The sequence below is a fragment of the Heptranchias perlo genome, chromosome 4, assembly GCF_035084215.1.
Source record: "Heptranchias perlo isolate sHepPer1 chromosome 4, sHepPer1.hap1, whole genome shotgun sequence".
Classification (NCBI taxonomy): Eukaryota; Metazoa; Chordata; class Chondrichthyes; order Hexanchiformes; family Hexanchidae; genus Heptranchias; species Heptranchias perlo.
Window position 1 is genome coordinate 10298174 of NC_090328.1, and position 15676 is coordinate 10313849.

A 15676-nucleotide genomic window follows, 5' to 3' on the forward strand; every position below is an offset into this window, starting at 1 on the left:
CAGGAGGATACATTGCTGTTTGGCTGGGTTTGCAGTATGTTTATACTGCAGTGTTTCACTAATAGGGCTGATGTTATGAAGCTGTCAGTCTAGCAGCTTATGTGTGAAAACAGGAAAGTTCTGGAGTAGCTTTAGTCCAATTTCCCATGTAGACAAGGGGGCCATAGTGTCGCGTCTGCCAAGGATTATTGTTCAGATAAATGTTTTTGGAAAAAGCACGAAAGGATTGAAACAACAATGGAGTTGTCAGCACAGTGATGACAAGGCAATAAATAATTTTTACAGGCGTCAGGAGCCAAAGCAGTTTTAGAACCAGGTTTCCCACCCAGCTGACAGGAGTATGGTTTCACGTGTAACAAAAAGAATTGTCCTTCTGCTCACCAGCCTCAGTCACAGCATCTGCCTTCCGTGTAACTCCTGCGGGGAGGATTGCACTGAAACTCGGCCGTTACCACTTCCTTTGCACTCCGTAACAAAGTTTTCCCGATGAAAGCAGCCAGCTCCTCGGAGAGTACTCGCTTATCCTGTGCCTTTGAAGCTTTGGACTGGGGGCATGAAACTTGTGGGTGTCCTGTGGATTCCTTCAGCCGTTCGCAGTGAGGCGGGTGACGGAGGTTTTGGACTCTGGATAGGTTGATGCAGGAGCATGTCAAGGGGGATAGTGGCTTTCCTACAGTGAAGCGAGTGGAATATTCGGTTCCTTGTTCATTTTATAGAGATCCCTTGCCGGGTTTACGGGGAGAGGAGAGTCTGCGAGGCACAGTCCAAGGTGAGATCGCCTTGTATTACCGGTTGTTCATTTACAATTGCTTCAGTAAGAATTAGGAGAGGAACGGTAAACAAGCACAGACCTCTAGAGCAATGGGATGATACTCTGGTTCTCAGCATCGTGTCACTGGAATGGAAGTAGATGGGGAGGGGTAAGAGTTCCCCCGTGTGCTTTATGTAGTGAAATCACAATTACTGTGTAAATGCATCTACGATTTGCCCTATAGGTAACTGTACACTCAAGGCTGCCCTTAAGGCTGTTGATTTAGGTTTGTGTTATTCTGTCCGACCTTTTGCCACTGAATGTTGATGATATCATTGGAATTCTGCTTCAAAAGTTGTTAAGCCCGAGCTTGAGGAAGTTAAGTGAGCATTAGCTGGGATATGGCCATAAACCCAGGGATGGTTCAGCCTTAGTCGTCAGGTCAGCTCCCTCACACTGTTGGGCTCAATAAACCCCTTTTCAAACTGCGATCAGACCAGCCTTCACTGTTTCAAACAAAATCATTTTACAAATCAACCGAAATGCGCGGAACAAAACAGGAGATATGTTAATTTTAACCACATTTCTTTGGAAACATTACAACAGTGACCACACTTCAAAAAGTACTTCATTGGCTGTAAAGCGTTTTGGGACATCCTGAGGTCGTGAAAGGCGCCATATAAATGCGAGTCTTTGCTTGTTTGTTTGTTTGAAATATTTGATTTTTTTTGGAGCCCCGTATGGTGAGGTGCTCCCTTCATTTTGTCCATGAATCCCCCCAATGCGAGAACAGCATACCTTTGATTGAAATTTTTGAGTGGTCTGCCCTTTCTGAGGAATGTACTGCGATTGTGAAGCTGAAAGCTGGGAGCTCACTGTGCCTCTCGGGAGAAGTTGGTAAGTTTTTGTTGCGTGTGTAAATCCGCCGGTTTTGCCTTTGTAAAACGGTCAGACGTGCTCTTGGCCACACTGACCTTTCACCTCTTGGGACCTGAGTTTAACTCCAGCCCAGGCGGATGGGATACAAGTGTAGGGAATATGAGTTTAAACTATGGAAGGTGGGAACAGACTGGATGTTAGACTGTTCTTCTTTTCCCAGAGAGTAGTGAGCCTCTGGAATACGTTGCCGGCTGGTGCGGTGGGTGCGGACTCTCTGTCGGCCTTCAAGAGGGAGCTGGACCAGTTCCTGACTCGGCCAGGGGTCACATCATATAGAAGCTGAGTGACTTTATGGATAACACTTGGTCCATGTGATCTCCTGGACTGGTTTCGATCACCTGACAGGGTCGGAGAGGAATTTTCCAGTGTATTTTTTAACCCTTATTGGCCCTGGGTTTTTTCTCTGTTTTTTTGCCTCTCCCAGGAGATTATATGTCTGTGTTGGCGGGGGGGGGGGAATGTATAGTCTCGATGCTTCGGCCATCATGAGTGTGGGGCAGGCTTGATGGACCAGCTGGTTTTTTCTTGCCCGTCAATTTTGTATGTTTATAAGTCTCCTCTTTCTGTTAACTGAGACCGGCAGAACCCCCCTCCCCTCCCGCGCGTCTTCGAGACCGGACCCCGCCGTCTAGGCTTATTTGTGAAGGGCGGGCACTTGGTGAAGTGTTGCCAGCGCCTGTTGAACCATTACCCAGCCAGCAGCTTGAAGATCCCCCACTCCCTTCGCTCCACCATTGGCGGCCGTGCCTTCAGCTGCCTCAGACCCTAAGCTCTGGAATTCCCTCCCTAAACCTCTCTGCCTCTCTACCTCTCTCTCCTCCTTTAAGACGCTCCTTAAAACCTACCCCTTTGACCAAGCTTTTGTCCACCTGTCCTAATATCGCCTTATGTGGCTCGCTGTCAATTTTTGTTTGATAATCGCTCCTGTGAAGCGCCTCGGGACGTTTTACTACGATAAAGGTGCTATATAAATGCAAGTTGCTATCGTTACTGTTGTAGTTGAAAGCACACCCGGCCGGTTTAACTCGCCCTCCTACAGACGGTTCCAGGGCTTTAATCTCAGCAAAAATGAGCAAATTCTCAAGGGAAATTAGGGATGGGCAATAAATGCTGGCCTTGCCAGCGACGCCCACATCCCATGAACGAATAAAAAAAAAAGTTGACACATTGATCGGTTTGTCAGTGCCAGCGTCTGAATCGCCCTCTCTTGTATACGTGGAGCGGAATTGCCCTGAGTTCTTTTATGCCTCTCCGCTACCTCACGCGATCATTTGTTTGTTACAACGGCCACCGGGTATAGCGGGCATATGGCGTTGGCGTGAAAGTGCCCGCTGTCAGCGGTGGGGACTATGCCCGTCTCTCGGTAACAGTGGCATCTCAGCAAGATTAGTTCTGGATCTGCCTCTCCTATGGCTGTGGGAGTGGAATTACCGTAACTGTAGTCTAATCACAGATAAAAGGGAGGTTGTCAGCATTCTTGGTGAGTCAATCACAGCGTGACAGGCTATACGGGGTAGACCACCTGTTGTGATTTACGGGTCCTTAAACACCTCCTTTGTACAAACTATTCCCTTGGTCTTTCTCTATTACCATCTTTAAACCTGTAATCTCTTAACACCTGCAGGCAAAGGTAGAGGGATTAGTCACTTAACCAGGTGGCATGGGGAATGCAACACAATATGGGCTCCTGCTTCCCCCCTTTGGATTTATCTTTCAAAGCGAACACTCAAGTTTACAAAGATTCTGTTGGCTTTTTAATACTGTTACTGGAATTTTTTAAACAGAGGAACAGAAGACTATTTTGGAAATGATTTCCTCTTCTTGAAAGAATTTGCCTCTGCCCAACGTGCAACAAAATAATAACCCCCCTCCCCTCCCCCTGCCCTCCACAAAGAATGGGTTTGCTGAGGAAATCTTCCCTAAGGGACTGAAGGAACAAAAGCAAGACTTGCATTTATATAGCGCCTTTCACAACCTCAGGACATCCCAAAACGTTTTACAGCCAATTAAGTGCTTTTGAAGTGTAGTCATTGATGGAATGTAGAAAACATGGCAGCCAATTTGTGCACAGCAAGGTCCCGCAAACAGTAATGTGATAATGACCAGATAATCTGTTATTAGTGATGTTGGTTGAGGGACAAATGTAGGCCAGAGCACTGGGGAGAACTCCCTTGCTCTTCTTCGAAATCGTGCCACGGGATGTTTTAAGTCCACCTGAGAGGGCAGACGGGGCCTCGGTTTAACGTCTCATCCAAAAAACAGCACCTCCGACAGTGCAGCACTCCCTCAGTACTGCACTGGGAGTGTCAGCCTAGATTTTGCGCTCAAGTTTCTGGAGTGGGTCTTGAACCCACAACCTTCTGACTCAGAAGCAAGATACCCTGGAGTTAGGAGAACGTTCAATAATGGGGAGAATTGGAAAATGAAAGATAAAATGTTGGAAATGCACAGCAGGTGTGTCAGCATCTGAGGGGAAAAGACAGGCAGGTAAAGACCCTTTGTCATAACTGGAAAGGGAAGGTAACCGAGATCCTCTCTGGGACTAAACAAAACAAAGAGGGGAGCGAGTGGGGAGGACAGCAGGTGAAGGTTGACATCCTTCCGTCACACACCATCCCGACTTGGAAATATAATCGCCGTTCCTTCATCGTCGCTGGGTCAAAATCCTGGAACTCCCTTCATAACATCACTGTGGGAGAACCGTCACCACACGGAGGTTCAAGAAGACGGCTCACCGCCACCTTCTCGAGGGGCAATTAGGGATGGGCATTAAATGCCGGCCTTGTCAACGACACCCATATCCCAAGAAAGAATAGTTATTAAAATGTTCAGCACTACAACACAGGGGATCCGAGAATGGGCCTAATAACCCGGGAACTGATTTCGGACAAAAAAAGCTGACAAAGGGTGAAAAGTACTGGGTGATTATACAGAGGTGATCTGAATCCAGCTGGGAAAAGGCATGAGTAAAACAGCCCCTGAATGGAAGATAGCCAAGTGGAAAGTGAATTAGAGGAGAGACACCTAAGGTCCAAGGTTACTGAAGTCAATCTTCAGAACCCCAATGGACTGTGGAATGCACAGGCGGAAGATGGTGACATGAAGAAACATTTTTTTTACGCAGCGAGTTGTTATGATCTGAAATGCACGGCCTGAAAGGGCGGTGGAAGCAGATTCAATAGTAACTTTCAAAAGGGAATTGGATAAATACTGGAAGGGAAAAAATTAGCAGGGCTACGGGGAAAGTGCAGGTGAGTGGGACTAATTGGAAAGAGCCGGCACAGGCACGATGGGCCGAACGGCCTCATCCTGTGCTGTACCTACTATGATACTATGAGATATAGGCCCTGAACCCCGCGTGGAGCTTAGGGTTGCCAACCCTCCAGGATTGCCCCTGGAGTCTGCAGGAATCGGAGATTAATCTCCAGGACTCTGCTTCATTTTCGTTGAACATTTTAGTTTATTAGTTATAAAAATGATGGAGATGGGAATGGGTGGAGAAGGCTGTTTGACCAACAGTCAAGAATCATCCAATCGGGTAACGAAGAGTCTTTTCACTTTCCAATTGACGTGGGAAGGTGGTGCACTCCGAGGAAGGGCGTGTTGGGCGACCGATGGCGGGAACGTGGGGGCCGGGCGGTTGGCGGCGAGAGGTCATGTGATGAAACCTCCAGGAATATGTCCAACCAGAGTTGGCAACCCTAGTAGGGTTGGAACGATACGGGAGGCCGGAACCAAACCCGGCCGTATTCCCACCCCAAGCGACGACAAAATAAAAATAAGGGAAGCCAGCAGGTAGAGAACTTCCCCTTCCCCCCGCCAACACCCTCCCCCCCCTCTCACCCCTCCCAGTCCCCTCAAAATACAGCCTACTCGGCTTCAACTCTTCCAGGAAGCTAATTTAAAGGCCCTGAAATTCCTCTTGATTAAAAACGGGACAATTCCTGTTTTTCTCTGCAATTAAGGAACATTAATGGTATTGCAGGAACACACAGCTTTTGAAACGTGTGATTTCTGAGAATGCAGTTTTGTTAACGGGTCACTAATTACACGGAGAGACAGGCAGGCGTTCTCCTGTTTTTCATTAGACGAAGAATTTCAACCTTGGTCAGATGCCTTGAAAGGAACAGACGCATAAAACAGCTTACATTTTTACAACTTTCCTTCGTTTTAATACATTTTTGTGCTCATCAAGGTGGGGAACGTCAGTGGTGTGGATTGGATAAATCAGGCGTCTCGTATAACAAGACTGTAATATCCAAATGATTGCCAATGAGTTTAGAATCATAGAATCTTACAGCACAGAAGGAGGCCATTCGGCCCATCGTGCCTGTGCCGGCTCTTTGAAGGAGCTTTCCAATTACTCCCACTCCCCCTGCTAATTCCCCGTAGCCCTGCAATTTTTTCATTTGTCCAATTCCCTTTTGGAAGTTACTATTGAATCTGCTTCCACCACCCTTTCAGGCCGTGCATTCCAGATCATAACAACTCGCTGCGTTAAAAAAAAATCTATCCTCATCTCCTCACTGGGTTTTTTTTTGCCAGTTATCTTACAGGCAGGTGGGAACCTTGATTTGACCTTTCACCTGTAGCAGGGCACACCCCACGACGCCGCACTCCCACTGGTTTATGTGCTAAAATCCTGGAGTGGGGCTTAAGCCTGCAAGCTCTGGCTCAGAGGCGAGGGTGCTGTCAAGGTGAGCCAAGCTGACACAAAATTCAGTGGTTCTGCATTTAGAAAGATCTTGGATTTATTTGGGGCCTTGAACAACCTCAGGACATCCCAAAAGCACTTTACAACAGCTAATGCAATAATTTTGAAGCGTAGTCACTGTTGTAATGTAGGAAACACAGCAGCCAATTTGTGCACAGCAGGATTCCACAAAGAGCAATGGGATAAATGACTGGATCATCTGTTTTAGTGACAATTAGGGATTGAGGGATAAATATCGGCCAGGACATCGGGGAGAACTCCCCTGCTCTTCTTCAAAATAGTGCAGTGGGTGGGAGAGGGCCGACGGGGCCTCAGTTTAACGTCTCATCCAAAAGACGGCACCTCCAGACAGTGCGGCACTCCCTCGGTGCCAACCTAGATTTAGTGCTTAAGTCTCTGCAGCGGGGCTTGAACTCACAACCTTCTTAAGCAGAAACAGGAGTGCTACCGACTAAGCTGAGGACGACATGCTGCTTGGCCCTTGTGAACTGCTTTACATACAATTAGTGAAAAATCAATAAGCAATGTCAATTGGGCAACAGGAATCTAAAGGAGCTCGCTGTTTGCAGGTGGGTCTGTTGTGACCCTGAAAGGAGTTTACTTTTCTTGTTTCCAAGGACACAAAGCTATTTTGGTCGTTAATATAAACTTTAGTGCCAGCATTAATGCCAGACACTTTGATCTTTGAGGATTCCGCAATATGAGCAACTAACTAACTAGGATTTAGGGGAGTAGAACAAAACCTTCAGCTCGCACAAGAAACGATTTACCACTGGAACAATGAATAATCTTTGCTCTTTTTTAAAAAATCCGTGCACATCTTCCATCAGGTTAGTCAGCTTTTCATGCTGCATAAAATGAAGCAGTACTGGAGAACACAGGGCTAAGTAACATTTGTTTGTTCAAATTTATAGTGATACTATATCTCGCCCCACTTTCTTCCCAGAAATGGCTGATTTGGATCACTAATGGCAACTCCAGGGCAATATTGAGTACTGACCAAAAGAAAGAAAGAACTTGCATTTATATAGTGCTGTTCACGACCTCAGGTCATCCCAAAGCGCTTTACAGCCAATGGAATACTTTTTGAGCATAGTCACTGTTGTAATGTAGGAAACGCAGCAGCCAATTTGCGCACAGCAAGATCCCACAAACAGCAATGTGAAATGACCAGATAATCTGTTTTGGTGATGTTGGTTGAGGGTTAAATGTTGGCCAGGACACTGGGGAGAACTACCCTGCTCTTCTACGAAATAGTGGCCGTGGGATCTTTTATGTCCACCTGAGAGGGCAGACGGCACCTCCAACGGTGCAGCACTCCCTCAGTACTGCACTGAGAGTGTCAGCCAGGATTATGTGCTCAACTCTCTGAAGTAGCTAGTCCTGGCTCTTCACTTTACCACAAATGGCTATTGAGACAGAGACCATAATACCATTTAAGAGGGAATTGGATAACTATTTAAAAAGGATCAATATAAAAAAGATGCAGAGAAATGGGATAAAAGTTGATAGTTCCAATTGGAGAGCTAGCACTGGTGCAAGGCATGATGGGCTGAATGGCCTGTGCTGTAACTTGTATGACTTTATGGTTGATGAGATTGGCGGAGATAGATCTATCACTGGGTGTGCTCGGTCCTTCCCAATCCACACTCCGTTCTAACGGATAAGGTGGGTTCCAGTGGACAAGCAGCATGAAGCTCTACGGTCTTAGCTGGTAGCAATGCAGCAGTAACCCTGCGCACACTCGCAAGGTCCTGGGTCTACCTTCTCTGAACTTAGGCAGGTGAGAGGAGAGTTCACGCTCCAAATCAGACAAAAGGCAACTCTACTTATGCGGAGTTCTTCCTTTGTTCAGGGTTGAGCTTTAGTATGTGCTCACACACCTGGTTGCTCAACTCCTCCCCATGAAAAAATGTAGAATATTGCAATCTTAAAGCGTTAAACCCTGCCACTAGCTCTTAATTTGCACTTATTAGGCTCATTGTCAACTAATATTATTGCTGTATACTGTACTTTGGTACATCTGTTATCTAATCGCCCCTTTTTTTTATCCTGCACTGTAACTTCAATAGGAATCAGCCGCATTCATTTTAATGACCATCCCGTTCTTTTGAAGGAACCGGACAGATGAGTTTGCCTTGGCTACACGACTCAACTCTCATTAACGTAAAGGAAATTCTGCATGTCGTTAATGTGCAGAAGGCTTGAGGAGAATACTGTAGGGCTCTGTCAATTTAAGAAGGGCAAGTGTAAGAGGTGGGGGTGGGGGGTTTCTTTCTGGAATTTGCACTCAGGTATCATAAAGGTTGCCGACTTAATTGATCCCAAGCTGTAGATTCAGGAAGGAGCCTGCTGAGTGCCCTTTCAGCGAGCCGTCTAAACTCAGGCACTGGATGGATTTTGCTTTAAAGTCATTTGTCAAAGTTTCCTTTGGCTGCAGTTTTCCAAACTTTTTCTTTTATAGCGAGAAATAAAAATCTCCATTTCTATCTGACTGACCCACAGATGGTTCTGTGAGGGGAAGGAGCTGGAAAACTCCCCGGACATCCAGATATTCCAGGATGGCGATCTCTACACTTTAGCTATTGCCGAAGCTTTCGAGGACGACACGGGTCGGTACACCTGTATAGCCACCAATCGGTTTGGGTCAGATACTACATCCGCCGAGGTCTATATTGAAGGTAGGTGTACAAATTTATCTTCTGCTTGGGTAACTACTGGCTGCTCTCTGCAGTGTCACTGCTCGCGGATTGTCTGAGATCTGATGGACGGTTACGATGTTCGGCTCCTCGGGCGGTGCTGTGTTAGACGTGACCTACCCCTTTAAGGCCACCACTCACCTCTACCACGACGCACATGTTGTTAACTGGAGGCCGATTGTTGAGTGCATTTTTTTTTGGTAGATTGGCAGCTCTTTGTAAATCCCTGGCGCCCTGGAGAGGTCAGGAGTACCGAGAGGAAGTGATGCAGGAGATGCGACAGCAACAACAACTTGCATTTATATAGCGCCTTCACCCTCGTAAAACGTCCCAAGGCGCTTCGCAGCAATCAGACAAAATTTGATCCCGAGCCACACAAGGAGATATTAGGACAGGTGATCAAAAGCTTGGTCAAAGAGGTGGGTTTTAGGGAGGTAGCGAGGCGGAGAGGTTTAGGGAGGGAATTTCAGAACTTGGGCAGCTGAAGGCACGGCCGCCAATGGTGGAGCGAAGGGAATCGGGGACGCGCAAGAGGCCAGGATTGGAGGAGCGCGGAGATCTCGGAGGGTTGTAGGGCTGAAGGAGGTTACAGAGATAGGGAGCTATATAAGGATGGAAACGTTATACCATGTAAAGCACATGTATTGGATTGAGGTCCTGCCGTTAAATTGCTCAGGAGCTCCGCGTTCCCGGTATTTCCGTGTTTCCCGGCATCGTCCCCTCCCCCCACTCCCTCCCCACCTCCCCATAAATATTGAGGCCTATGAGTTCATTCAATTAGGAGGCTGCAGACATTCTGGTTCAGGTACTTTGGGTTCCTGGAGAGATCCTTTGGCCCCGAATTTAACGGCAGCACCTCATTAGAAATTTTTTTTTTTACTCCATTTCCCACCCGGCAACCGGCCAGACTGAGAGGCCCACGGGCTGGCTGGCGGGCAGGAAGGTCTGCGGCCGGGGGGAGCAGAGAGGAGGGAGGGAGAGAAGTAGGGAGGGAGGGAGAGAGCTTGGGAGGGGTGGTTGAAGAGATCGCAGGTCTGGGGAGCGATTGTGTGTCGCGGGGGAGATCGCGCGGTGGAGTGGGGGCTGGTTGAAGAGATCGCTGGTCGGGGGTGGGGCTTCCGAACACGGGGAATTGGGGCGGATCGGGGTGGGGGGGATTGGGAGGCAGGGGGAGAAGGTACTCCTGCTTCTCCTGACCCACAAGCAGTGACCAGTGACTGAAAGGCACTTACCTGCTGGATCCAGCCTCCCTCCAGCTGCCGGGTTTCCTGAGCCCCGGGAAACACGGCATTAAATCTAAAAGTCTGATAATATTTGAGGCACGCAGCCTTATTAGCAGCATATTTAAATAACTGACCGGCCTCCCCAAACCCAACTCCGTTAAAATCGGAAATGGGCACGTTCGAGGCGGGTCGGGGTCAGTTTTCAGAATTTTGAAATTTTAACCTACCCCCGCCCTCCCGCCCATCATGGGGGGGTTAAAATCCCCCCCTTTGTTTCTTTACCCTTCTTTTTCAAAGTGTGATACAGAAACTCGACCGTGATGGGCACAACGTCTGCATGAGAAGCACTGTTTATTTATCTCTGGTGGCAGGTGATATGCTAAGGACAAACGCATTTTAACATCTAACGCACAATGTATTATTCTGCTGCTAACGTACAACTGTCTTTAACCCGGCCTGTCCCTTTAAATCCACAAATTGGCACATTCTGGGATCATTAAAAGATTAATTGTTGTTGATGATGCAGGCCCTGAGCTCTGGAATTCCCTCCCTAAACCTCTCCATCTCTCTACCTCTCTCTCCTCCTTTAAGACGCTCCTTAAAAGCTACCTCTTTGACCGAGCTTTTGGTCACCCGTCCTATTACCTCCTTATGTGGCTCGGTGTCACATTTTGTCTGATTTACGCTCCTGTGAAGCGCCTTGGGACGTTTTATTACTTTAAAGGCGCTATATAAATGCAAGTTGTTGTTGTTGATGAGAGACGTTCGCAGATTAAGAAAAAAATAATGGGAGGAATTGATTAACTTTTTCTTCCAATGTGATATAGAAACTCTCCCCCCACCCACCCCCGAGCCCACCATCCTTATTTTTCAGTCAAAGGCATGAAAAAATCTATGACCAAAGGCACCCCTTCTGGTAACCACTGCTCTGTGGAGAAATTTTAATGTGCACTGATCATTCCACTGTTGCTTATAGACAGGGCACAGGAGACTAGTGGCCTGAGAGAAGGGGAGTGGGAGATGTAGCCGCCTTTTCTAAAATCAATATTCGGGAAGTGGGCGTCGCTGGCGAGGCCAGCATTTATTGCCCATCCCTAATTGCCCTTGAGAAGGTGGTGGTGAGCCGCCTTCTTGAACCGCTGCAGTCCGTGTGGTGAAGGTTCTCCCACAGTGCTGTTAGGAAGGGAGTTCCAGGATTTTGACCCAGCGACGATGAAGGAACGGCGATATATTTCCAAGTCGGGATGGTGTGTGACTTGAGGGGGAACTTGGAGATGATGGTGTTGTTCCCATGTGCCTGCTGCTCTTGTCCTTCTAGGTGGTAGAGGTCGCGGGTTTGGGAGGTGCTGCTGAAGAAGCCTTGGCGAGTTGCTGCAGTGCGTCCTGTGGATGGTGCACACTGCAGCCACGGTGCGCCGGTGTTGGAGGGAGTGGATGTTTAAGGTGCAGGATGGGCTGCTGATTGAGCGCACTGCTTTGTCCCGGATGGTGTCGAGCTTCTTGCGTGTTATTTTTTAGCTGCACCCATCCAGAATTCTATCACGCTCCCCACTTGTGGGTGGTGGGGAGGCTTTGGGGAGTCAGGAGGTGAGCCATTCGCCACAGAATACCCAGTCTGGGAAGTGGGAGAGCTGGAATCGGAGAAAGGGGGAGCAGAACTAGGCCAGAAGCAGACGAGTGCCCTCCACAGCGTGAGCTACAGGACCATGCATCACAGACTCCCGTGTAAAATGACCTCTCCGCCCCCTCTCACCTTACTTTCAGTCCTTTCAAAGAGTGACCTAAATTTTCAGTCCCATGCCTGACTGTAGACAGTAACACTATTAAAGGATTCTCTGCACACATTGTGATTACACAGTCATCCAAGTCCATTAGTCACTGGGAACTATGCAGACAGGTCTGTGCTGAATCAAAAGCAGTTGTGTTGTCCGACCTTTGAACGCGCGATGTGGTTTCCGTAATCTTGGGTTTACCCAAGATACTGTCTCGATACACTTGACAGATTGAATTATAACGTAGAGGTAACGAGTCACTCTCTCCTCCTCAGGGCGGTGATACACGCTAAGATGTGGTTTCACAGGTGCAGGCATCGCCTCCGGTACCTGTCCCAACTGATCAAGGGGTGTTGTTTTCCTCAGTGTTTGTGTGTGTGAGTGTGTTTGTGTGTGTGTGTGTGTGTGAGTGTGTTTGTGTGAGTGTGAGTGTGTTTGTGTGTGTGTGTGAGTGTGAGTGTGTTTGTGTGAGTGTGTGTGTGAGTGTGTGTGTGTGAGTGTGTTTGTGTGTGTGTGTGAGTGTGTTTGTGTGAGTGTGTGTGTGTGAGTGTGTTTGTGTGTGTGTGAGTGTGAGTGTGTTTGTGTGTGTGTGTGTGTGTGTGAGTGTGTGTGTGTTTGTGTGTGAGTGTGTTTGTGTGTGTGAGTGTGTGTGTTTGTGTGTGTGTGAGTGTGAGTGTGTTTGTGTGTGTGTGTGTGAGTGTGTGTGAGTGTGTTTGTGTGTGTGTGTTTGTGTGTGAGTGTGTTTGTGTGTGTGTGTGTTTGTGTGTGTGTGAGTGTGTGTGTGTGTTTGTGTGTGTGTGTGTGTGTTTGTGTGTGAGTGTGTTTGTGTGTGTGTGTTTGTGTGTGTGAGTGTGTTTGTGAGTGTGTTTGTGTGTGTGTGAGTGTGTGTGTGTGTGTGTTTGTGTGTGTGAGTGTGTTTGTGTGTGTGTGTGAGTGTGTTTGTGTGTGTGTGTGTGTGTGTGTGAGTGTGTTTGTGTGTGTGTGAGTGTGTTTGTGTTTGTGTGTGTGTGTTTGTGTGTGAGTGTGTTTGTGTGTGTGTGTTTGTGTGTGTGTGTTTGTGTGTGAGTGTGTTTGTGTGTGTGTGTGTGTGTGTGTTTGTGTGTGTGTGTTTGTGTGTGTGAGTGTGTTTGTGTGTGTGTGTTTGTGTGTGTGTGTGTGTTTGTGTGTGAGTGTGTTTGTGTGTGAGTGTGTTTGTGTGTTTGTGTGTGTGTGTGTTTGTGTGTGAGTGTGAGTGTGTTTGTGTGTGTGTGTTTGTGTGTGTGTTTGTGTGTGTTTGTGTGTGTGTTTGTGTGTGTGTGTGTGTGTTTGTGTGTGTGTTTGTGTGTGAGTGTGTTTGTGTGTGTGTGTGTGTGTGTGTTTGTGTGTGAGTGTGTTTGTGTGTGTGTGTGTGTGTGTTTGTGTGTGTGTGTGAGTGTGTTTGTGTGTGTTTGTGTGTGTGTGTGAGTGTGTGTGTGTGAGTGTGTTTGTGTGTGTGTGTGTGTTTGTGTGTGTGTGTGTGAGTGTGTTTGTGTGTGTTTGTGTGTGTGTGTGAGTGTGTGTGTGAGTGTGTGTGTGTGTGAGTGTGTGTGTGTGTGAGTGTGTGTGTGTGTGTGTGAGTGTGTGTGTGTGAGTGTGTTTGTGTGTGTGAGTGTGTGTGTGTTTGTGTGTGTGTGTGTGTGTGAGTGTGTTTGTGTGTGTGTGTGTTTGTGTGTGTGAGTGTGTGTGTTTGTGTGTGTGTGTGTGTGTTTGTGTGTGTGTGTGTGTGAGTGTGTTTGTGTGTGTGTGTGTGTGTGAGTGTGTTTGTGTGTGTGTGAGTGTGTTTGTGTGTGTGTGTGTGTGTGTGTGTGAGTGTGTTTGTGTGTGTGTGTGTGTGTGAGTGTGTTTGTGTGTGTGTGAGTGTGTTTGTGTGTGTGTGTGTGTTTGTGTGTGTGTGTGTGAGTGTGTTTGTGTGTGTGTGTGAGTGTGTTTGTGTGTGTGTGTGTGTGTGAGTGTGTTTGTTTGTGTGTGAGTGTGTTTGTGTGTGTGTGTGTGAGTGTGTTTGTGTGTGTGTGTGTGTGTGAGTGTGTTTGTGTGTGTGTGAGTGTGTTTGTGTGTGTGTGTGTGTGAGTGTGTGTTTGACATGTCGTGATCGGTTGTTTTGCGTACACCGGAGATTTTGATACCAGGGCACCAAGGGCACGATGGTGGAAGGGTGGGTGATGGGGGAGGGGAGGGTGAGTTGGGGAGGGGGCTGCAACATAATAAGATTTCCGTGTTTCCCTCTTTATTACCTTACTAGCAAGTTATTTGTATTTGTGTGGAAACACCGGAACAGGAGTAGGCCATTCAGCCCCTCGAGCCTGTTCCGCCGTTCAATTGGATCATGGCCGATCTGTATCTTAACTCCGTTTACCCACCTTGGTTCGGTAACCCTTAACACCCTTGCCTAACAAAAAAACAGCAATCTCAGTTTTGAAATTTTCAATTGACCCCCAGCCTCAACAACTTTTGGCGGGGAGTTTTCCAGGACTCCACTAAGCTTTGTGTGAATAAAATATACTTTCTGTGATCATTCCATTGTTTTTCTTTGGGTAGCTGATGCTGAAATTAGGATGAGAAGTCACTGGGGATGTACCATCATTTGCATGGCATTGTTATTTGCGGGCGTCTCCGTGCTGCATGTCATTACTTGCAGGGGTACCTGGAAGCATGTCATTTACAGGGGGTCCCCAGGAGTATGATAATCCCCAATTGCAATGGGCTCCCGGAAGCATGTTAATGCATGTAGGGGGAGCCTGAGCGCTTGTGTCAGGACCTAGAGGGCCCCTGGGCCTGTGACAGGACTTATAGAGGGTTCCTGGGTCTGTGTCAAGACTTGTAGAGGGCCCCTGGGCCTGTGTCAGGACTTACAGAGGGCCCCTGGGCCTGTGTCAGGACTTACAGAGGGTCCCTGGGCCTGTGTCAGGACTTATAGAGGGTCCCTGGGCCTGTGTCAGGACTTACAGAGGGTCCCTGGGCCTGTGTCAGGACTTACAGAGGGTCCCTGGGCCTGTGTCAGGACTTACAGAGGGTCCCTGGGCCTGTGTCAGGACTTACAGAGGGTCCCTGGGCCTGTGTCAGGACTTACAGAGGGTCCCTGGGCCTGTGTCAGGACTTACAGAGGGTCCCTGGGCCTGTGTCAGGACTTACAGAGGGTCCCTGGGCCTGTGTCAAGACTTACAGAGGGTCCCTGGGCCTGTGTCAGGACTTATAGAGGGTCCCTGGGCCTGTGTCAGGACTTACAGAGGGTCCCTGGGCCTGTGTCAGGACTTACAGAGGGTCCCTGGGCCTGTGTCAGGACTTACAGAGGGTCCCTGGGCCTGTGTCAAGACTTACAGAGGGTCCCTGGGCCTGTGTCAGGACTTACAGAGGGTCCCTGGGCCTGTGTCAGGACTTACAGAGGGTCCCTGGGCCTGTGTCAGGACTTACAGAGGGTCCCTGGGCCTGTGTCAAGACTTACAGAGGGTTCCTGGGCCTGTGTCAGGACTTACAGAGGGTCCCTGGGCCTGTGTCAAGACTTACAGAGGGTCCCTGGGCCTGTGTCAGGACTTATAGAGGGTCCCTGGGCCTGTGTCAGGACT

At 48.2% G+C, this 15676-nt stretch overlaps 1 protein-coding gene across 5 annotated transcripts in view; it reads left to right on the forward strand.

The window, feature by feature from the left end:
• The window catches only part of palld (palladin, cytoskeletal associated protein), a 369602-nt gene that overhangs the window by 167321 nt on the left and 186605 nt on the right, over window positions 1–15676 (forward strand). For all 5 annotated transcript variants that reach the window (XM_067982453.1, XM_067982449.1, XM_067982448.1 and 2 more), the window contains exon 3: window positions 8910–9085. In XM_067982453.1, coding sequence (XP_067838554.1) covers window positions 8910–9085 — 176 coding nt within the window. The remainder of the gene's footprint in view (window positions 1–8909; window positions 9086–15676) is intronic.